The 24,326-nt window shown below is 38.1% G+C and overlaps 2 protein-coding genes across 3 annotated transcripts in view; one reads left to right on the forward strand and one right to left on the reverse strand.

Annotated features, from left to right (window-relative positions):
- The window catches only part of C8H4orf17 (chromosome 8 C4orf17 homolog), a 348,243-nt gene that overhangs the window by 162,257 nt on the left and 161,660 nt on the right, over positions 1-24,326 (reverse strand). The gene's annotated exons all lie outside the window — the stretch shown is intronic.
- Positions 8,643-24,298, forward strand: ADH1C (alcohol dehydrogenase 1C (class I), gamma polypeptide). 2 transcript variants are annotated; one of them, NM_001243939.1, is given in 9 exon segments: positions 8,707-8,787; positions 11,693-11,794; positions 12,638-12,776; positions 15,584-15,671; positions 15,768-15,987; positions 18,238-18,498; positions 21,767-21,902; positions 22,495-22,633; positions 24,024-24,298. In NM_001243939.1, coding segments are annotated over 9 exon segments (1,128 nt in total). In that variant the 5' UTR covers positions 8,707-8,769; the 3' UTR covers positions 24,049-24,298.

The following is a 24,326-nucleotide window of genomic DNA, read 5'->3' on the forward strand; positions in this document are numbered from 1 at the left end:
GGATGGATAAACAAATACACTAAATCCATATAATGAGCTACTATGTAACAATAAAAAGCAACAGACTACTGATATACACATGTTTACATCTCAAAAATATGGTGGAGAGGAAAGAAGCTAAACACATGAGAGTTTGTCCTAGGTTGATTTTGCTGTTACGAATAGACAAATTATACTATGAGAAAGCAGATCAGTGGTTGCCTAGGTCTGGATATGCAAAGGTAAACCACAAAAGGGTATGAGGGAACTTTTAGGGAAATGGCAATTTTCCATATTCTGCTTGTGGTGTTAGATTTAGAGTAGACCTAGAGATATATTAATTGGGTGAGACCCACCAATGTGGACACTTAGAATGGGTGAAGTTTTAGTATATAAAGTTGACGCCAATAAAATTAATGTTAAAAAAAAAAACAAACAAATTTTTCAAAAAGCCCAAGAACCCCTCAAATTTGAAACAATCTGTGGCTTGAGTATTAGGTGCCTTGGAATATCCCTGTAAGATAAGGTGCTTCCGTGTATCAAATAACTCATGACTCCTCCAAATCTTTCCTGCTAATTATTTTTATTTGAGCTTTGGGGGAGGAGGGTTGCTTTTGAATCCTCTTTTATAGAGAGAGGAATATACTTCACTCTAGCTTTCTTTTAGCTTTAACCTTCCCAAGAACTTAGACTTATTCCTTAAGTTATTTTTTAGCATTCTTTGCTTCCCATCCCTCCAACACAGATCCCAGACCAGGCATCCCAGGAGGATATTTACTTTTGACATTAGAATAAACAAATACTAATTCTGTTGTGAGACTACAGTGATCTACCTTAACGGCAACTGGATACCATCAAGGTTCCTGCAATTCCCAGATTTCCAGGTGAGCAGTAGGCCAGAAACATAATACTTACATCAGAAATATTTTGCTCTTTTTTTTCCTTGTTTGTTTTCACTGCAAAGAAACTTTCTGAATATTTGTTGACAAATATTAATATGTTAAATAGCTTGCCTGGATAATATATATAATACTTCATACAGATGTGAAATTATGAATGGTATTTATGTGATGATTAATAAATTCATGGTTCACTTAAGACCTGTGCTATAGCTTGAACAGCTACAGCTGGATAATAAAAAAAAAATCTCAGTTTTCCTCATGGACTTGGAAAACAAACAGACTTTGTGGTTGCCGAGGTAGGAGGAGGGAATGGGGTAGACTGCAAGTCTGGAATGGATAGGCAATGAGATCCTGCTGTATAGCACTGGGAACTGTGTCTAGTCACTTATGATGGAGGATAATGTGAGAAAAAGAATGTATATATGTATGTGTGACTGGGTCACTTTGCTGTATAGTAAACCAACTATAATAGAAAAAATAAGAATCATTTAAAAAAAGATCTCAGTTTTCCAGAGACAGTTACTATTGCCCCACTGTTAATTATTTTTTTAATTTTTATTGTATTTTATTTACAATGTTCTGTCAATTTCTGCTGAACAGCAAAGTGACCCAGTTGTACATACATATATACAAGTTTATATACTTTCTATCACATTATCTTCCATCACGTTCCAACACAAGTGATTAGATATAGTTCCCTGTGCTCATTGCTTATCTTCTCCAAATGCAATAGTTTGCATCTACTTATTGTTAATTATTAATGACTCATCGTCACTTTCAGAAGTGTTCTAGTGTTATGGATCTGTGATTACCCTCCTTATGCCTGTGTGTGAACACCCTGCCTGCATGTGGCACCCTTGGTCTGAGAAATCAAGTTTTTCCTTGCTGGGAGCCAGGAGGATATGCTGGGCCAGTACACTACCATATTACATCATTAAGGCTCTGTTCTGACTCATCTCTTTCCCCAGGACTGGAACTAAAGATGAAGTGCCAGCACCAGGTTTGTAAATACCCCCAACTCCTAGGAAGATTGTGCCATGCTCTGCAAGCCCTGACTATGCCACCTGCACCTTCATTTTAAGAGTGGACTTAGAGCTGGAGGGAATGAAAACACAAAGAGATGGAAAAAAGGAGAAAGGAGCAGGGGCAGAGGAAATTAGAGCAGCAGATCAAGACACTGACTGAGTAGTAGGAGTTCCTGAATAAAAGAACAGACAAAGCGGAGTGAAAGAGTCAGGGAGGGAAAAGCATTAATAAAGCAATTTAAGTAAATTTTCTAAAACTGAAAGAAGTTAATCTTCATATTTTTTTAAAGTCACTGAATGCCAGTAAAAAGGATAGACATACACCGACCCAGAACAGTTCACTGTAAGGTTTCAGACTATGAGGGATTAACAGAACATCCTGAAGTTCTGAAGACAATACAAAGAAGGAAGATGCAAAGGAGCGAGGAAGGGGGGGCGGAGGGAGGCAGTCAGAGGCCCTGGGGGTGCAGCAACCACCAGAAGCTGGAAAAGGCAGGAAAGATTCTCTCCTTGAGTCTCAGTGGGAGTGAAGCCAGGCGACACCTTGATTTCAGCCCAGTGATAAAGACTTTCAGCCTCCAGGACTGAGAGGAAATAAACCTCTGTTGTTTTAAGCCACCCAGCTGTGCTACAGTTGCTCCCCTTATCTGTGGTTTCAGTGACCCACAGTCAACTGTGGTCCAAAAATCTTACATGGACAATTCCAGGCATAATTCATAAGTTTTAAAGTGAGTACCCTTCTAGGTAACATGATGAAATCTCAGGCCATTCCCCTCCAACCTGCCCTGGATGTGAATCATCCCTTTGTCCAGCATATCCATGCTGGACAGGATACCCACCTGCTGGTAGAGGGAAAAATAAAACCCAAACGGTATAGATAGGGTTCAATACTCTCCGAAGTTTCAGGCATCTATCTACTGGAGGTCTTAGAACATTTCCCCCTCAGATAAGGGGGGACGATTGTCATTTGTCACATCAGCCACAAAAAGTAACACATCAGATTGTCCCAGATGCAGAGCACACCCTGGCCATCCCGGAGCAAGTCAAAGACTTCTCCACAAGAAAAAAATTCATGGGATACTTGATGCAACAGTATATCTTGAGTGAAAAGTAGACATCTAGAGATGCTTTGGGCATTGATTTAGCTGCTAAGCCTAAAGACAAAACCAAGCTAGTTTTCTTTCTTTCTTTCTTTCTTTCTTTCTTTCTTTCTTTCTTTCTTTTTTCTTTTTCTTTTTTTTTTTTTTTGTCGTCTTTTAGCCATTTCTTGGGTGCTCTCGCGGCATATGGAGGTTCCCAGGCTAGGGGTCAAATTGGAGCCATAGTTGCTGGCCTACACCAGAGCCACAGCAATGCGGGATCTGAGCTGTGTCTGTGACCTACACCACAGCTCACAGCAATGCCAGATCCTTAACCCACTGAGCAAGGCCAGGGATCCAACCCACGACGTCATGATTCCTAGTCAGATTCGTTAACCACTGAGCCACGACGGGAACTCCAAAACCAAGCTAGTTTTCAAAGAGCCAGTATTTAATCCTAGGGAAAAACAAAATTGTTCAGTTAAAGAGAAAAATCAGAGCAAATCACACAACTTATCTGTAAGTAGCATTTACATAGTCACAATAATATAAATTACTCTAATATCTATCACTCTCGGGAGACACAGAGGAGAAATAGATAATTTTCTGTGGTAATGACTGCCCCAAATTTTCATCCTTTAAAATTGGAAGTAAACAGAAATGCCCCCAGAAAAACCAAGTTAGGAATATATGCGTGCTACTTAGAGATGCAGAAATAAACACAAAATACTATGTTTTAAAAATTGAAAGCAGTGGCCTCTGAGAAGAAGTAAACATAGGAATAAGTGGGAAAGCAAATACTGTTGTTTTTCTTAGGCTTTATAGAAAAAAACTTTGCTTTTGTATATGCATATATCACTTTAAGGAGAAAATGAAAAATCAAAAACTGGAAAAATGGTGAAAGCAATAAAAAAGTTGGTTACATTCTCAGATTCACAAAATACAAAATGAATAAAAATTTTGAAACTAATTTTCATAGCATTGTGCAGTTAGGTCCATCTGGCCAAGTATTACATTTTCAGTGACTGTGTCATGTAGGATTCAAAAGGTGCCGTGTTACAAACACCTTGGAACTGCTCTGGAATACTTCTACTTGAAGGCACAGGGAGGCTGTGCAAAATACTGCAGATCAGGCCTGTATAAATCTATCACGGGAAAGAGCAGCTGAGCCCTGTTAGTTGTCTCTAGTGACTTCTCCTTTGTTGATGATTCTGGATGTTTGCCTTTCTTCTCACATCCCTTAAACATACTCGTCCCAGAGCTTTCTATTTCTGCAAATGATGACCGTTAAAATGACATCAATTCAATCTGCATGAAAACTTGTTTACTTGAGGGTCTGCTTCTGGGACCACCCCTGGTACCAATACCCATGTCAATGTGCCCAGGAGAAAACCAGAAAACTCTGCATTTCAAATAAAATGGATTTAATACAGAAACTTGGTTATAGAGTGTTGGAAGGCTAAAAGATCACAGAGGGTATATTGAGGTCACTAAGAACATTAAGCCCAGGAGGGCTGGGAGAATGAATAGAAAGGGGTGGCATTGCCAGAACAGAAATCTGAGCCAAAGGGCACCAGAAAATTGGGGCTTAGACCTCCAAGAAGAAGGTACAGCCCAGTGGTCGCTCAGAAGGCAAAGTTCACACTCACTCTGCCAAGAGAGCTGGGCCCAGCTGCTGCTGCTGCTGCCTCTGAGGTCACTGTGCACTTCATCATACTGATCCATAGTATTTCACTAAATCATCTGCCACATATTCAGAATATCTGAATTTGGAGCTCAGAGAAAACTGTCAAAATCTGCGTGGCTTTGCCTTCCGCTTCTCTGAGATTATTCCCTAAGACCTTTCACAAGGAGATCTAGGAACAAACCTTTTAAGCATTCTATAGATGCTTTTTATGTTAGGATCAGGGGTCAAAGCTGCCAAATTATTTTCTAACTTCAATGGAAGGGAGATAACTTTAATGCCCTCACCAATTTAGGCTTCAATGTCAACGTAAAATGTTAAGTAAATACTTGATTTATGGTATTGGACTTGGGCATATTAAAGATATTGCCATGGCAAATGAAGTGTTTGGCTGTTATTAACTTCCCTCTTTATCCCTGCCTAAACCCCATGATATTTGGAAGATATTAGATTATTTATGCACCTGTGAGAAGAGTTACATCTTTATCCTTTCCAAGCATTGTTTAAGTAAATATTAACTGCATTGCTCTGCCAAGTCATTTGGCCTATAAAATCAGGAATTTGGACTGGATGATTTCTGAAATTTTTGCTAGTTGAAGTCTTCTTATTCAAGCCTTATAAAATGTGAGGCTACCTTAGTGGATAGATAGCTAAATGTCTTAAACCCTGTTCTACCCTGCTTTCTTTTTACAGAGCAGTGGAAAGAATGTGGGCTTCTGAATCAGAGAGATGTCACTTAGAATTGTGCCACTGCCACTTGCCATCTTCACGATACCATTGGAGATGGTGTAGCTCTCTACAGATGCATAACGTCAGCCCTCTGTTTTTAACATTGTTCATGGCTGGACTGCGGATATAGATGGAGTGTTTGTGTTCCTCTAAAATTAGCGTTTGAACCTAATCCCCAATACATGGTATTTGGAGGTGGGGCCTTTGGGAGATGATTAGGTCATGAAGGATGCACCCTCATGAGATTAATGCCCTTATAAAAGAGGCCCTGGAGAGCTCTCTTGTCTTCTACCACGTGAGGACACAGTACAAAGATGCTCAGCTATGAACAAGAAGTAAGCTCTCACCAGACACAGAATCGGCCAGCACCTTGACCTTGGATTCTCCAGCCTGCAGAACTATGAGAAATAAGCATTGTTTAAGCAGTCTTTGATGTTTTTGTTATAGAAGCCCAGACAGACTAAGACAACATCTGACTCAACTGCTAAACAGAGAGACTTTGGTAAAAATATAGAATTAGGCCAGGCTATGTTCTGAGAGAGACCAACAGACAGACAGATAGATGGACAGAGAATCAAAGATGCAAAATAGTCAATTAGCTCTGATATTCCACTTTTTCAAGCCATACCATTCACTTCTTATTCTTTGATGCTTATGTAATTACCTATTATAGTCATACACTAGAACTCTTATTAACTCCAGCCTGAGTACCTTTATGTTTTTAAAGCCAATATTTCTGACCTAATTAGAAAGGACATTTGGGGATCTATAATTTCTGAGCTTCTCTTACTTAATCTGTAAAATGGGAATAATAATAGTATATTCCTTGTAGGACTGCTCTGAGGATTGTATGTTAGAATGTATGAAAAACTCATTGGATTTCTAGAAACATGGTAGGTGATCAATAAATTGTGGCCATTAACTTCCTGTAAATGTATGTCTCATAAATAAACCACAAATTTATTAAGAATTTACATCATTCTTGATATCCTATCCTTCTATCAGCCTATAAACACACCAAGCCAATGAGTCTTTCTAATTGGTTGGGACACATGGGCCCCTTGATACTACTCAGAATCTCTCAAAAGTGGTCAGATTCCTTTTCTTTTTTCTTTTTTTTTTTTTTTTTTTTTTGTCTTTTGTCTTTTTGTCTTTTGTTGTTGTTGTTGTTGCTATTTCTTGGGCCGCTCCCGCGGCATATGGAGGTTCCCAGGCTAGGGGTTGAATCGGAGCTGTAGCCCCTGGCCTACGCCAGAGGCACAGCAACGCAGGATCCGAGCCGCGTCTGCAACCTACACCACAGCTCACGGCAACGCCGGATCGTTAACCCACTGAGCAAGGGCAGGGACAGAACCCGCAACCTCATGGTTCCTAGTCGGATTCGTTAACCACTGCTCCACGACGGGAACTCCCAGATTCCTTTTCTTTGCCTTGTTCTCCTCCACAAGTTAAGATGAGGGAAGAGCAGGGTGGTGACAACTGTCTAGAAGTTGGGCCATTTCAAGTTATGAGACCACACTGAAGTGAAAGACCTTTCTTGTCTCTCTGCTATGTGGTCATAGGGTAGGCCTACCATGGCTCTCTACACCTGCATCAGTAAAGTTAGAAACAGACAATAGTGTTGTTTCCTTCACAATTTCAGAGAATGTTAACAGACTGTATCTAATTAAGTAGTTGAATGCACTATATTCTGCAACTGTTGGTAAAAGATGTGAGATTTACTAAAAATCAAACTCATATTCTCTTTCTCATACTCTTGGGACAAAGACAATGGACATGCAGAGTGAGCTTTCTTGACTAATTGGCAATATGAGCAGTACTTTGTTTCTTTTTTTGTTTTGTTTTTAAATAATGATTTTTATTTTTTTGTTTTGTTTTTAAATAATGATTTTTATTTTTTTCCATTATAGCTGGTTTGCAGTGTTCTGTCAATTTTCTACTGTGCAGTATGGTGACCCAGTTACACATACATGTATACATTCTTTTTTCTCATATTACCATGCTCCTTCATAAGTGACCAGACATAGTTTCCAGTGCTACACAGCAGAATCTCATTGCTAATCCATTCCAAAGGCAACAGTCTGCATCTATTATCCCCAAGCACCCCATGCATCCCACCCCCTCCCCCTCCCCCTTGGCAACCACAAGTCTGTTCTCCAAGTCCATGATTTTCTTTTCTGTGGAAAGGTTCATTTGTGCTGTATATTAGATTTCAGATATATGTGATATCATATGGTATTTGTCTTTCTCTTTCTGACTGAGTTCACTCAGTATGAGAGTCTCTAGTTCCATCCATGTTGCTGAAAATGGCATTATTTTGTTTCTAACTTAAATATCTTCTCTCTAAAAAGCATCCTAGGAGTTCTTCAGTCAGAATGCCCTCCCTCTGATCTAGAATATCCCAGATGGTCTGACTTGCCTGTATCTTTTCCCCCTATAGACTGTGATTTTACTTTTATGCATAATCATTGTAGCTAGTATTTATTAAAGGCTGTCCTGTTTGTCAGGATCCCTGATATATGTTCTAAAGTATTATCTCATTTGTTCATCAAACAACCCTTTCAGGGGTCCTACTATTCATCCTCACTTTACAGAGAGGGAAACTATGGCCAAGGACAGTTGAATAAGCCCAAGTTCACACAGCTGGTAAGGATAGGGTCTGCTCAAATCCAAAGCCATGCCATAACCACTGTCCCATACAGCCTCTTGGTTCAAGTAGAGGCCACCTCTTATCCATGATTGTCACACCACTGTACCCACCCGAGTATCTAGGATAGAGAGGTTCTCAGTCAGTGCTGACTGATACTGAGTGGAACAGAAGTGCCAGAAACGTTTAGTACCTTTGCTGTCACTGATTGGTATCTGATGTCTCTATGGTGAGAAGAGAGTGCTGGAGCAAACATCTGCCTCAGGCTTGTAGCTCTCTCTCCATGTTATTTGTGTTGCTTTCTGACTTCTCCTCCTTCCTCACTGAATCATGTGGATTAGAAATTGGAGCTTAGTTCACACAAAGGGAAAAGAGAACTCTGAACACTCTGTGTGGAACTAAGAGAAGTATGGCATCCAGGAAAAAGATAAATATAAATATTTATATATATATGGAAATATTTAACCTAATTAAGTCAATATGTAACCTGAAATCATCATATTGCCAAAAAAGTCTATGAGTGCTGATTCAGTGCCCTTTCTTCCTGATTTGACTTGGTCTGAGAATACGCTGGTGGGTGTGGCTTAAAGATCCCAGATCACATGTGTGGAACTAGGTGTTACTCAAGCAAATAAAAATCTGCTCAATATATCTGCTGTACGTACTTGAGCAGAGGAGAATCTGCAAGAATTCACATCTCCTGGCCTGCAGAGAAAGCAGAAACATGAGCACAGCAGGAAAAGTAAGGGAAAATTTTTTTTTTTTACTTTTGGAATTATATTCTAATTCATATAATACACAAAGAGCTATAGAATGTAGTGAATAATTTAAAATGCATATACAAGTGAGAAGCAATATATACTGAAATACAGCATAGAATATATGCTTCAATGTATGCATATTAAACTACAGTTGAAGTGAATTATTCTTAAATGTCTTTAACAAATATGTATAGAATCTATACCTATTAAAGTCTATATTAAATAAATGTGCAGTAGTTATAAACGATCATGAGTAATTTGCAAATCTAAAATTAAAATGAAATGTTTTTAATCAAGAAGTTATCTTTATATTAAGAAAGTTTTCTTTATAGTAAGAAACCATAATTTAAATGTGCTATTCTTTGTAATCATATTCTTTTTATGAATACAGGAAAGTTAAGTGTGACAAAAGTTTCACTGCTCTCAAAGCATTAGAATGATTAAGACTAAGCAAACTAACATCAATATGCAAATTCTGCTTTAAAAGGCACAATTCAAGAAATTGCCATAGAAATCCTATAGAATATCTTTCCCATAATAAAGTCAATGTGATTTTACAAAACAAAATTAATACTGATACAGTTTGAATCACTTATTAGCACTGGGAACAGAAATATCTGGTTCTAAGTCTTCCACAGATTCATATTTATTTGTTCACTGTGCTTACACATGCAAAGAAATGCATGTAGTTATTAAATACAATACAATTTTAAGACTTTTGCTTACTGACAAAAGTCTGTGTAACTGTTTCCAGTAGGTTTTGCTGTGTTAGGAGTGAATTGTACAATATAATATCTTGCTACAATAACTATTGAAAGCTTCTGAGTTTCTACACACAACATGACACTACAGGCTTATATCAAAAAGACTGACTGGAAATCACAGGGGTAACCAATTGTCAGTGTTCTTATTCTGACTATTTTCATTCATTGCCGATTAGCATTGCAATGGCCTATTACATTCCAAATGAAGAATAGACAGGAAAAAGAAAAATTAAACTTGCTGAAACCCAGCTTAAAAGAAATAATGAGGAATTCCCATCATGGCTCAGTGGTTAACTAATCCAACTAGGAACCATGAGGTTGCGGGTTCGATCCCTGGCCTCGCTCAGTGGGTTAAGGATCCAGCGTTGCCGTGAGCTGTGGTGTAGGTCGCAGACGCAGCTTGGATCTGGCGCTGCTGTGGCTCTGGTGTAGGCCGGTGGCTATAGCTCCAATTAGACCCCTAGCCTGGGACCCTCCATATGCCGTGGGTGCGGCCCTAGAAAAGACAGAAAGACAAAAAATAAATAAATAAATAATAAAATAAATAAATAATGAATTAGGGAGCAAAAGGATAAACCAAATATATTAATGAAAATCATAAATTATAGGCTATCAATCTTTTCCCCTCAGGTGCAACATCGAAAACTTTTATCTTTACAACACTTCATTTATGGTTACTCTTGCCTGCATTATATTTTCTTCAGAGGCTAAATGGCAACAGTAATAATACCTACTTTATAAGGTAGTTGTGAAAATTTAATATTGGAGAGCATTTATAATAGTGCCTAGTACATAGAAATAATTCAATATTAGTCATTGATATTATTATTATTGTTGTTACTGTTAACCTGAATCTTTTGTTAATCTTTTACTACTGTGGAGTAATGAAAAGATAAAGTGGGATATTAATTCTCTGGACAGACAGCTTTGTGACTTTAGTTAAAGTACTTAGCTAATTACTGAGTCAATTGTGCCTCAATCTTTTCATCAGTAAAATAAGACTAATAATTCAGTAATACTGCCTCTTGAAGTTTAAACGTCAAGCATATAAGTCACCCAGTGCCTCCATGTGTGACTGCTACATCATCGGCACCCAATAATCAACACCTATCTACCACTGGTGTGTTATTTCCAAGTACGCTCATATTTATTGTGTCACTGACCATGACAAACACTCTGCAAAGTAGGAGGATCTGGCATATAAATAATGACAATAAATTATCAGATAAATTTCAACTGAAATTTTGATTGTTGCAGTATTTCAGTTCTCTCTAGAAGAAAACACCCAACTATACAAGCTTGGCAAAAATGAAAAGTCCTATACTACATTCTGAAGCACTGAAAATATGTGTTCAACTTTTATTTGTAAGAACATCTGTAGGGAAGCTATGCTAGCTAAAATGTCAGGCACATAGTTCTCTCATTTTTAAGTGTGTGTGTTTATGTGTGTAGCTTTAGCTCTGCAGTTTTTGGCTCTGGAAGAAATCGCTATACATAAATTATGTTGCACAACAGAGCTGCCAAATCTAACTTTCAAATGAGTAATGCAAAGAAGTAGCACACAGAAGGAGTGGAGAGAGAAAAATCAAAGGAACAAAATAGGCACATAGAGAAAGAGAAACCCTCAGCAGGAAGGCAAGCATGTAACTGGAATCAAACTCAGACTATTTTGGTTTAAGTGGATAATTGAGCAAGAGGACAATCAGTTTCACATGAACAGTCAGCAAAATCACGGTGATTTAGAATTTAATGTATAAGCCAACAGTTTGGTGTAAACAGCCAATTCCAGGACACTAGGAAATAGAAATAATTAACAATGCTTAGAGAAAAAAACATGGCATTCTTTCTTCATAAAATAATATATTCCATTTAAACTCAATGTTTCATTATAGTTAGTTCTGTTTCTCTTTAAGTAACTTTTTATATTTTTTATAAAAAGTTACTTTTATTCTTTTCGTAAATCAGAGGTTCTTCATTTTTATGAAACAATGTTAGGTTCCAGACATGGGGCTAGATGTTGCATCAGAAAAGGGGCTAGATGTTGCATGTAAAAAGATGAGAGACAAAATCTCTGACTTCGGGGTGAGGAAATACCAGTATCATCTGTCTGTTCAATTTCCAGGTAATAAAATGCAAAGCAGCTGTGCTATGGGAGCTCGAGAAACCATTTTCCATTGAGGAGGTGGAGGTCGCACCCCCGAAGGCCTATGAAGTTCGTATTAAGGTAAAATATTTTCTTCACGTCTACTTAATTTTAGGTTTAAAAATTTCAGAGAGTAACAGTGAAGATAACCAAAATTCATTAAGATTTTTACATGGTCATCCAGACAGTGGAATTATATTTGTTATCAAGGAAATATGTAAATACACATTGTTAAAATTTTTAAAAGAGACCAAAGAGTATATACTGTACAATCCTAATAAAATAAAATAAAGAATTTACATGTTAGTACAGAAAAAAGTACAAAGAAACACATAGCAAGATTTCAAAATCAACTAGCTTTAGATGGTGGAATTTTTTTTTATGCTAATCCGCATTTTCTACTTCTATTATAAAAGGATACATTCTTGGAGCGCCCATCGTGGCACAGGGGAAACAAATCTGACTAGGAACTATGAGGTTGCAGGTTCGATCCCTGGCCCCGCTCAGTGGGTTAAGGATCTGGCATTGCTGTGAACTGTGCAGACACGGCTCAGATCTGGCCTTGCTGTGGCTCTGGCGTAGGCCGGCAGCAACAGCTCCAGTTAGACCCCTAGCTTAGGAACCTCTGTATCCCAAGGGTGTGGCCCTAAAAGGACAAAAGACAAAAGACAAAAGAAAAGGGGGGTACATTCTTGTATATTATGTAAGACTTAAATATTTCAGGAACAATATTTCACAGATTATTCCAAATTGTTTAATGCATGAAAGGAAAGTAGAGGAGGCTGAGTAATACTTGGGAAGAGTATGAATTATTAGCAAAATACTTGAAAACTCTTCAGTGCAATTTCAGGAAACTGGGTATGTTAAATCTATCTCAGGGTCATAATCTTTTCTGAGTCTGATCATCCTCCTTTTACTCTGTAGATGGTGGCCACAGGAATCTGTCGCTCAGATGACCATGTGGTTCGTGGATCCTTGGTCACACCTCTTCCTATGATCCTAGGTCATGAGGCGGCTGGCATTGTGGAGAGCATTGGTGAGGGGGTGACTACGGTAAAACCAGGTACAGAATTCACTCTTGGGGAATGTGCCTTAGCTCAGGACACCAAGATCATCCAGCCTGGATGATGGAACTGAAATAATGAGCACAGCTGAGCTGGGACTGGGATAGAGGTCTCTTCCTTTCCCTACTTCCTACCTGACTCAGGCTTGTATGCATTCATGCACTCTTGTAATCTCTTCCTCAGCAAGTATTTCTTGAGGACCTACTAGAGGTCAGGCACCATGTTAGATCCTAGAATCGAAAGAGACCCAGCACCAGCCAGGGTTGGGTTCATAATCAATTAATTCCCATTTCAGTGTTGCTGAGCCCTGGCTTCTCTCGGGTCCAAAGAGAACTACACATGGGACAAGAATAAAAAAACTGTCTCTGTCCTGAGCCTCTAGACCAGTGTATGGAACCTGTTCTGTGTGGACTTCACACATTGAGAGCTGTGAGGCTATGAGTAAATCAACAAAATCCTCTCTTAGATAGGAAGTGGAGCCCATTCCCTGGTTTCCCCTTCCAACATGGCCTCCTTTCCAGAACACAGAATAAATAAAACAGACTAGCTGGAAGGAAGTGAAAGAGAACCAGCAGAAGTCATCCTGCCAAAAACAATGACTGATTACCTTTAACTGTGATTAAATGTGACTGGTTACCAAGTACTATTTTATCTTTAATATTTATCATATCCTAGTATTATTGTGTATTAGTACAGATAAATACTTTTAGAGTTAAATAGTGAATAAAGAGAAAATTTCCATGCCATCATCTTATATAAAGTTTACCGGTTAAATGTTATTTTTTTTTCTGTCTTTTTGCTATTTCTCCCGTGGCATATGGAGGTTCCCAGGCTAGGGGTTGAATCGGAGCTGTAGCCGCCAGCCTACACCAGAGCCACAGCAACGCGGGATCCGAGCCACGTCTGCGACCTACATCACAACTCACGGCAACGCCAGATCCTTAACCCACTGAGCGAGGCCAGGGATCGAACCCACAACCTCATGGTTCCTAGTCGGATTCGTTAACCACTGAACCATGATGGGAACTCCTAAATGTTATTTTTCTGAGTTTTTTGGATAAGTACTATAGATGATTAAAAATAAAAATTATGTTTAATTCTAAAAAATGACTTTAGCCAGTAGATTTGACCTCCCCCTTAACAAATACTTAATTGACATGTGAATAGAAAATAATAAAATAAGTTGTCTGGTTTGAGGTTTAGCTCTTAGTATTTCCTTCAGTTAGAAACCAATAAATGATAAATGACACTTTTACTTTCATCTCTGCCCCCTCCCTAAAATGGAGTAAAAATAGATAATATAAAAATTATCGACTACAAATATTTGAAAGTCAGTTCTTCCCCTAAAAGAAAATTTCTAACTCATTTTTTTTTAATTTCCCCAATACATTATTTTTTTTACCTACTGTATAGCATGGTGACCCAGTTACACATACATGTATATATTCTTTTTTCTCACATTATCATGCTCCATCATAAGTGACTAGACATAGTTCCCAGTGCTACACAGCCAGATCCCATTGCTAATCCATTCCAAAGGCAATAGTCTGCAAGCTCCCAATCCATCCCACTCCTTCCTTCTCCCCCTTGGCAACCACAAGTCTATTCTCCAAGTCCATGATTTTCTAACTCATTATCAAGGATTGAAGTTTTCAAAGGAATTCCTTGAATTCTTTTTCTTTCTTTCTTTTTTTTTTTTTTTTTGTTGGTCTTTTTTTAGGGCCACACCCATGGCATATGGATGTTCCCAGGCCAGGGGTCGAATGGGAGCTATAGCTGCTGGCCTACACCACAGCCACAGCAACACAGGATCCGAGCCACATCTGTGACCTACACCACAGCTCACAGCAGCACTGGATCTTTAACCCACCGAGCAAGGCCAGGGATAGAACCCTCAACCTCATGGTTCCTAGTTAAATTCATTTCTGCTATGCCACAATGGGAATTCCAGAATTTCTTGAATTCTTGTTTGTCCCATTTTTGTTAGTTCCTTAAAAAATAATAAAAAATTTAAAAATAAGTACTCATTTCATAGTAGAAATAAATGAAGTCACTTTGAAAATCCAAAAAATGGTGGTTGAGATTCTCATTTATACTGTACCCCAAACTAATACAAAATACTGGATTATCTAGTGGAACTATGGCAGCTTGCTCACAATTTAAATTTATATTTATACTTACAGTAAGAATATTTAAGCTTTAATTATTGAGGATTAAATGAGATCATAAGTATAAAATCCCCAAGAGAAAAGGCATACAATAAAAGATAACTATCAATACAACAGAACTACTTTTATTTTTATTTATTTATTTGCTTTTTAGGGCTACAACTGAGGCATATGGAAGTTCCCAGGTTAGGGGTCAAATCAGAGCTTTAGCTGTTGGCCTATGCCACAGCCACAGCCACTCAAGATACTAGCCATATCTGTGACCTACACCACAGCTCAAGGCAACAAAGGATCCTTAACCCACTGAGCCAGGCCAGGGGTTGAAACTGTATCCTCACGGATCCTAATTAGGTTCATTAACCACTAAGCCAAGATGGGAACTCCGAATGGAACTACTTTTAAAAATCCATGCTGTTTTCCAGATTTGCATTTTCTCTTTGGGCATCTTCAGGCGTATATAAACTCAATACCGGGCTATGCTGGCAGGCAATGACCGAGACATAGCACTGACTGGACTCTATTCTTGGAGACTTTTCAAAGTCAAATGCCTCTTATACATATGTGTAAGTTTTTAAGTTCTTACTCTATTAATTCCTAAGTAAAATTTTTTAAAGAATTTGTTTTATCCCCCTCTCCAGGTGATAAAGTCATCCCACTCTTTGTTCCCCAGTGTGGAAAGTGCAGTGTTTGTAAACACCCTGAAGCCAACATTTGCTGCAAAAATGAGTAAGTTTCTGATACTCTTCTTATCCAGCCAAGGAATTTGCACATCAGTTATGCCTCTTCTCACACCCTCATGTGTCCCTGTGTTGCCCTGACCAGTCTGACTAATCCTCGGGGGACCCTTAGTGATGGTACCAGCAGGTTCACCTGCAAAGGGAAGCCCATCTTGCAGTTTCTCGGCACCAGCACCTTCACCCAGTACACAGTGGTGGATGAGATGTCAGTGGCCAAGATCGATGCAGCCTCACCACTGGAGAAAGTCTGTCTGATTGGCTGTGGATTTTCTACTGGTTATGGGTCTGCAATCAAAGTTGCCAAGGTAGGAAAAACAGTGAATGATAAAACCAGCTACACCTGGACTGTCAGGAACTAAAATGAAAGCAATTTCTCATAGGAATCAAGACATCATTCTTCACAGATTTACTGGTAGCCCCCCCCCGACCATAATAACATTGATATACTCCATACAATTGAGGGTGCTGATCATAAGTAGAAAATGCCCTCAGAAGGATTTGAGAGCCTGTCCTAGAAAAATTATGTTTATCACAAATGAAAACTATTGATAATAAGTTAAGAAAAAGTAAAGGTATTCTTTTCAATAACTATTCTTCTATTTGTGTTCTTTATAGGACCACTATATTTTAGAGCTGGGAGTTCATTTTGTCATTCATTTTGCAGTTAGCACCAACATGCACCATGCACCACAGATTCTGTAAGGTTCTGAGGCAACAAAAGTAAATGAACTAAAGGGGTTGCCTTTGAGGAGCATCTACTCCTTGGCTTTGCTACTCCCAGAATTAGGATCAACAGTAGATTCCAGGAGTTCCTGACGTGGCGCAGCGGAAACGAATTCGACTAGGAACCATGAGGTTGCAAGTTCAATCCCTGGCCTTGCTTAGTGAATTAAGGACCCGGTGTTGCCGTGGGCTGTGGTGTAGGTCGCAAACGTGGCTTGAATCTGGCATTGCCATGGCCCTGGCGTAGGCCGGCAGCAACAGCTCCTATTAGACCCCTAGCCTGTGAACCTCCATATGCCACGGATGTGGCCCTAAAAAAAAAACAAACAAACAAAACCAGTAGATTCCAAAGTATCTAACTGATATACCTCCAAACTGAGGGTCACCAACATACCCACTCTGTCGAAGCTTCAGTGATGCATGAAGCATCTACTCCACTGCTATACCTCCTCCCCTGCCATGAACACACACACACACACACACACACACACACACACTCTCTCTCTCTCTCTCTCTCTTTCTCTCTCTCTCTCTCTCTCTCTTCAGAAATGGTAGGTTTTAAGGAGAAATTCTTTAAAGTCTCCTCTTGCCAAAAGGTTAGAAATCTAGTAGTATCCTTTTGTATTAGGAAACTGAAGCCCAGATACATAATGCTATTTGCTCCTAATCTCACAGCTAGTAGTTTGAGAGCTGCGAATAGCCTCTCTGTCAAAACTCCTGCTGAATCATAAACCATAATACATAATTAACAGCACTTTAAAAATAATCACAAACTGCATAGTTTTCTAAGGTAAAAAAGTGGTGTTGTACTCCAGGGAATGTTTACTTGGGAAAGGAAAGAGCATGTTACCACAGTGAAGGCTGATTATAACAGACTAGGCTTATTAAACAGTCAGTTGCCAAGTAAACAATTGAGAACACTTGTTTTCCAAATTTCTGTGACTCTAGCACTAAGTCCCTTGTGCAATTGCCTCACCTGAGCAGGCAGTCCATTTAAGCCTACACAGAGAGCAGAAACCAAGGGCATTCGAGGTAATTAATTTCATCCTTTATTAAAATACAGTCCAGCTTTTCATTGCATTATTGTCCATTAGCATATTTTAAAAAGCAGGTATAAAGACCCATTAAGATCACATTGGTCTAAAGCTGTATTATCTTACAATTACCTGTTAAATTTCCCTTGTTGTTAAGTTTGCTTTAAGCTGAGGATAACTCCTATGCTTCACAGCTAATTTCTGCTCTCATTATACTGGTCATGACTACTGAAAGTTAATGAATCAAAGAATTAATTATTGAGGGCTCAACTGGATTATTTCTTCAGTCCCCTCTTTTTCACTTATTTCATTTCCCCAAAATTGTGTTCGTGTATGTGTGATGGACTGAAGTTCAATGGATTTGAGCCACTAGATTCTCTTCAAGATGCGAGTCACTGGCATTTAGAGCTCAAAAATCATCCAGACCATTGGCTCCCAGCATGGGTTTCCCATTGTATTCAAGTGGGGACTGGGTTACACCTGCAGAGATTCTGATTCGATGCTTATGTGCTGTGATCTGGGTGTTGAGATTGTTTTTAAAGCTCCCCAGGTGAGTTTAGGTCCAGGAAATATGAGAACCACTGCTCTAATTCAACCTCCTCATTTTAAAGATGAAGGAGCTGAAGCCCAAAGAAATTTTGACAAAAGGTTAGATTTAGTTTGAGTAGCTCCTGACAACAGATAAGGCATGGCACTTTACACAATTTAGGCTCTTTCTAACAATCATTACTTAAGCCATTTTTTATTAGAGTATAGTTGATTTACACTTAATCCATTTTTGCATCTCTGAAAACATAGGTCACCCAGGGCTCCACCTGTGCCGTGTTCGGCCTCGGAGGAGTCGGCCTGTCTGTTGTCATGGGCTGTAAAGCAGCTGGAGCAGCCAGGATCATTGGAGTGGACATCAACAAAGACAAATTTGCAAAAGCCAAAGAGGTGGGTGCCACCGAGTGCATCAACCCTCAGGACTATGAGAAACCTATCCAGGAGGTGCTACAGGAAATGAGCGGTGGAGGCGTGGATTTTTCATTTGAAGTCATTGGGAGGATTGACACTATGGTATGTACCCTGAAATGCGTTGAGACATCTGCTTCTGCGTTCTGGAGTCTGCTTTTATGCAAAACAATATAAACATTATATAGAGAAAATATTTTTTAAACTATGGCAATTTTCCATATCCTATTTGTTACTTGGATTGCTTAATGTATTATCAGGAGCAATCTTTCATTCTATCAGTTAAGCATAACCTTAACAAGTATTATTTCCTTTTTTAGAGAGGCAAGAGGGCTTTTTTAACTGAGCCATTACACATTTACTTCATTAATTTTTAGCTTAAACATCTAAATTCAAATAAATATAAATAATACAAATTCTGTTCTCAAGTGGCCAAGTTTGATTTCTCCCTCCAAGTTCTTAACAAAAAATGGTTTAATAATTTTTATGTTTTAATGCATAGTGATTTTTTTCATATATTATACTTTGGCCAAAAGAAAAAATGAGCAACTTTAGGGTCCATATCATTTTATTAAGAAAAAATATGCCCCATTTTACCACAGCAGATAGCACAGTGTCTGGTGCATAATAAGCATCCAAATCTGTGCATTGAACTGAAAACTTTAAAAAGTCAGCAGGGGAGTTCCCATTGTGGCACAGCGGAAGCGAATCTGACTAGCATCCATGAGGATGTGGGTTTGATTCCCTGGCCTCGCTCAGTGGGTCCAGGATCCAGTATTGCCATGAGCTGTGGTGTAGGTCGCAGATGTGGCTCGGATCCTGCATTGCTGGGGCTGTGGCGAAGGCCAGCAGCTGTAGCTCCGATTAGACCCCTAGCCTGGGAGCCTCCATATGCTGCAGGTATGGCCCTAAAAAGCAAAATTAAAAAATAAATAAATAAATAAATAGTCAACAGGTTTTCCACTGAAAAAATTTAAGCAATACATATCTCATAGCATTGTTTATGGGTTCCATGAGATAATACACATAAAATACTTAGCACAGTGCCACCTGTTGAGTAGTAAGCTCTCAATGTCAGCTGGTGTTACTGACAATGAAGTACTGTTTCCTGTCTTGCAGTGTTTATATCATCTTTGAAATACAGATATGACTTTCAAATAATTAGAAATACCATCAATCACAACAGAGAATACCTCTCTGTATTCTACCTAATCAGAATTCTCTAGAATCCTTATTTAAAAAATCCCCAGAGACTAATAAGTCCCCCTTTTCAAGTTCTCCAGTAAGTCCCAGCAGTGTTGGTAACAGGAAGCAGCATCCTAAGAGCAAAGCTCTTTGCAGCCTTGACCTGGGACAACAGGACATAGGCGACTGGAGTGCCGAGAAAATCCAACTTTTTCCAAGGCCACATGCTTTTCCTTATGCCATTTTTCTAGTTTTTCCTCCAATTTTCTCATGTGGATTTGGATTGTTTTAAATATCTGATAGCCACATGTGCTAAGGTTCTCTGGTCCTCCAAATGTCATATTCCAAAATCAAGGGACTGATTTTTTTCTTTTTTTAATTTGGCCGCACCTGAGGCACATGGAAGTTCCTGGGCCAGGGATCAAATCAGAGCCACAGCAGTGACTCTAGCAACAGCAGTAACAATGTTGGATCCTTAACCACTAGGCCACCAGAAAACTACAAAGGACTGATTATTACATATTTCTGGGGGGTTCTAAACAATTTTTTTTTTTTTTTTACTACGGACATGTTTAAAAACCTGACCGGAGGGGAAAGACTTTCTTTTTAAGTTCCAGAGTAATAAATAGGTGTAGTTTAAGGTAAAAGCACATGGGAAGTAAAAATACATTTAAAACATGCCCCCTTTTAAGCCAGCAGCTATGTGGAAAGGTGCTCAACATCACTAATCATCACGAAAATGCAAATCAAAATCACAAAGAGCTATTACCTTATACCTGAGAATGGCTATTAACAGAAAGACAAGCAGTGATTAGTATTGGACAGGGTGGGGAGAAAAGGGAATTTTGTATATGTTGGTAGGAATGTAAAATTGGTACAGCCCTTATGAAAAACAGTATAAACCTCCTTCAAAAAATTTAAGATAGAACTATCATATGATCAGCAACTTCACTTCTGGGTATATATCTAAAGAAAATAAAATCACTATTGTTAAGAGATATCTGTACCCTTATGTTCACTATAGTATTATTCATAATAGCCAAGATGTGGAAATAACCTACATGTCCACTGATGGATGAATGGATGGATGAATATATATAGATGAATATTCTTTAGCCATAAAAAAGAAGTCCTGCCGTTTGCAACAACATGGATTAATGTGGAGAACATTATGCAAAGTGAAATAAGCCAGACACAGAAAGACAAATATTATATGACCTCTCTTACATACGGAATCTAAAAATACCAAACTATTAGGACCACTGAATAGAGAGCAGTGGTTTCCAGGGGCTGAAGGAAGGGCAGGGTAGGAATAATGAATAGATGCCGGTCAAACGCTACAAACTTTCAGTTATGAGTAAGTTCTGGGGACTTACATGTACAGCATGGCATTTATAGCTAACAACACTGTATTGTATACTTCAAAATCTCTAAAAGAGTAGGTCTTTAGTGTTCTCACTACAAAAAAAGTAACTAGTAACTATGTGAGGTGATGTGTTAATTAACTTGATTGTGGTATTCATTTCACATTGCATATGTATATTAAATCATCACATTGTATACCCTAAAAAAATCACATTGTTCAGCCTAAAAGCAAAAAATTTTTTATTTGTTAATCATACTTCAACAAAACTGCTAAAGAATAAAGTACATAAATCAGGAAAAATGTCCATTAGAAATGGGCGGTAGAAATCAGGACCCATTAAAAAGGGAGACCATCAAGTGGAAAAGAGACAAACTTTGATGATGTAATTGATCCAGATGGTATCTGGATCAATATCAGCATATTGAGTTCAAAATATCTATTTAATAAATAAATGAAAAATGAGTTAACCAGCTCAGATTGCCTAGGGGTTATGTGATAATAAACATTACATTTATTTGAGGAATCAGAATATATAGATGTAATGATATATGCCTCTTTATTATTTTCTAGGGAAGAATTAAGTATATGCAAACATATAAATTCATTCATCTATTGTCTCATTCAAAAATACTTTCTGGGCATTTTCTAAAGCCACATGTAGAGGCTTTAGGAAATAATGGGGAGAGGAAAAACAAAAGACATAATCTCTTCCTGCCACACACTCACAATATAGCTAGATCAATATTACATGATACTGTGTATCATAAACAGGGACTACTAAAGAATCCACTTTGATCATGCTACATATTAATTTTATTCCAGATTTCTGCCTTGCTGTGCTGTCAAAAAGCATACGGCGTAAGCGTCATTGTAGGAGTACCTCCTAATTCTCAAAATATCTCTATAAACCCCATGTTGCTATTGAATGGACGCACCTGGAAAGGAGCTATTTTTGGTGGTATGTAATTAGACTTAGGGCCAAATTTTTAATAACTTCAGGATTTCTTCCCTTTTACAAGTAACAAGGCCAGGTTTGAAAAGGCAAAGTTGTTAAAAAATAAATTAAAATTCCTTTATATCTATAGGTTTCAGATCAACTAGATGTGGAACTAATGCACACAGAAGTCCCGAGATAGGCTTTTCCGGTGTCCCCATAAACCAACAAGGATCGTTCAGCATTGTCTCTTTCGATACTTGTAACTGTACAATGCACTGAAATACCTAGGAGGACCTGGGAAATTCATAGCAATATTTCATGTTTGCACTCACTGCCCAAATTTAGACAACCAATAAATTTTCTTCTTGACTCTGGGAAAAACCATCTGTACTATAATTTCTCTATGGAAGAACTAATAACCAAGACCCTAGTTTGTACTGTTTTTTCTTTAAGTCATAGCAAAAGGATACTGAAGCACACTATCACTTATTAACCTCAGTAATAGTAGTCTGTGGACTTTTTATAAACTTTCATTTAGCTTTTCTTTAGAAAGTCTGTGCTCCAATTCTCTTATCCCTGGCTGAACTGCACATTGATGTCACTTCCTTTTCAGGCTTTAAAAGTAAAGATTCTGTCCCCAAACTTGTGGCTGATTTTATGGCTAAGAAGTTTTCACTGGATTCATTAATAACCCATGTTTTACCCTTTGAAAAAATCAATGAAGGATTTGAACTGCTTCGCTCAGGAAAGAGGTAGATACTGGATTTCTTTTTATGGTAGAGTTTGACTAACAGAGGAAAAAAAAGTAGAAGGATGAGAGAAAGGCAAGGATGGTGCCTTGGTTTTCCATTCCCAGTTCAATCTTTGCAGGTAGAACATTTAAGATCGTATTATGAGAACCAAAAAATGCTTTGCATTTCCTGTTCTACTGGAGCCACATTATACAGCAAATCAGAGTCTTCTGCCTTCTTTACAAGAGAACTCACCTTTGCAAGGAAAAAGGATCAGAGACAGTCATATTATAACATGGAGTTACTACGGCCTCTGCCTGGCCACCTAAAATGACTATTAATAACTATAAATTTAAATTACATTCAAAACATCCCAAAGACTCATTATGAGAGTTGGTGGAGCTATATTGGCATCATTTTCTGTATAGATATTGCTATTTTTTCATAACATACTATTATTTCTTTTTTCCATTTACAAAATATCACAAAAGTTATTGCAAAGAAGAAGGGTACACAAAGCTATTTTTAATGCTTAAAACTTACATTTTCTTCAAAGCTTAGGAAAATCAGTTCCATTTTCTACTTCTAACACACACATATATACATAATTTTTAAAAGATAATAAAGACCACCTTTTTCTAGCAGTACTTACCCACCAGAAGATGGTTTTTTAGGAAGGACATTAGTTCCAGTAGTTACATTTCTGAAATTCCCAAGAATAAATTCTCTCCAAATACAAGTCAACTTTATTTTCTACTCTCCTTAAGCATTTCTTTATCAAAACTCTATTATAAACTTTCAACATGGTCTTAACTTTATTATATTATCAGTATCTTTAGGCACAATACCTATCATCTTGTAATTTGTACAACTTTGTATTTGGGTTTAACTCCCAGGATCTCATGCTAGATGTGTGACCTAAAGTAAGTTACAAATCTCTGTAAGTCTCAGTATCTACAACCTATAAAATGGAAATAATATTAGAATCTGTCTGCAGCATTGTTGTTTAAGTTGAGGTTTAAATATTAAAACACACACACAAAAAGCATCTACAGAGTATGTGACAAATAGCATGAACTTATTATGTGTCATTACCCACTGTTTGTATTCATTATTATACAAGGCACGAGGGCTCTCAAAAATGATTTTTTGAAAATCTAGTACATAATGAAGTCTAAATGGCAGTCATATTCAGGATGTTATAGCTAAGCTTAAGGTTGGATAAAACACAACAGAAAAACATGAACTGCCCTTTTAATTGACCTGACTTGAGTGCATTAGGGATGGGGATGGAGTAGCAGGAAATAAAGACAGCTTTTCAGACAAATTGAATGCTCCTTGTTCTCTCACATGGAAAAGTGTAAATTATGTAAACACTAATACAATTGGTATCTTTTATTTTCTGTTTCAGTATCCGTACTATCCTGACATTTTGAGACCATACACATGCCTGCACTTGTAGCAGGCTTCTGGCTTCTCCATCATCCAAAACATCAGCCAAACATCATCAATGATTCTGTTCTTTTTATTCTGTGCTACCAGTATATCACATATGGGAATTTTCCAAAGGAAAAAGAAATGGATGTGAAATCATTTGTCAAGCAAATGTTTAAAATTCAAGTGGAAGCTAGAGGAACAATCATCTGGGTAACTGAGTCCAATAAACTTTCCTTCTTAATCATTCTATGCATGTTGAATCATGTCATCTTTCCAT

Source organism: Sus scrofa, chromosome 8 (genome assembly GCF_000003025.6).
Source record: "Sus scrofa isolate TJ Tabasco breed Duroc chromosome 8, Sscrofa11.1, whole genome shotgun sequence".
Lineage (NCBI taxonomy): Eukaryota > Metazoa > Chordata > Mammalia > Artiodactyla > Suidae > Sus > Sus scrofa.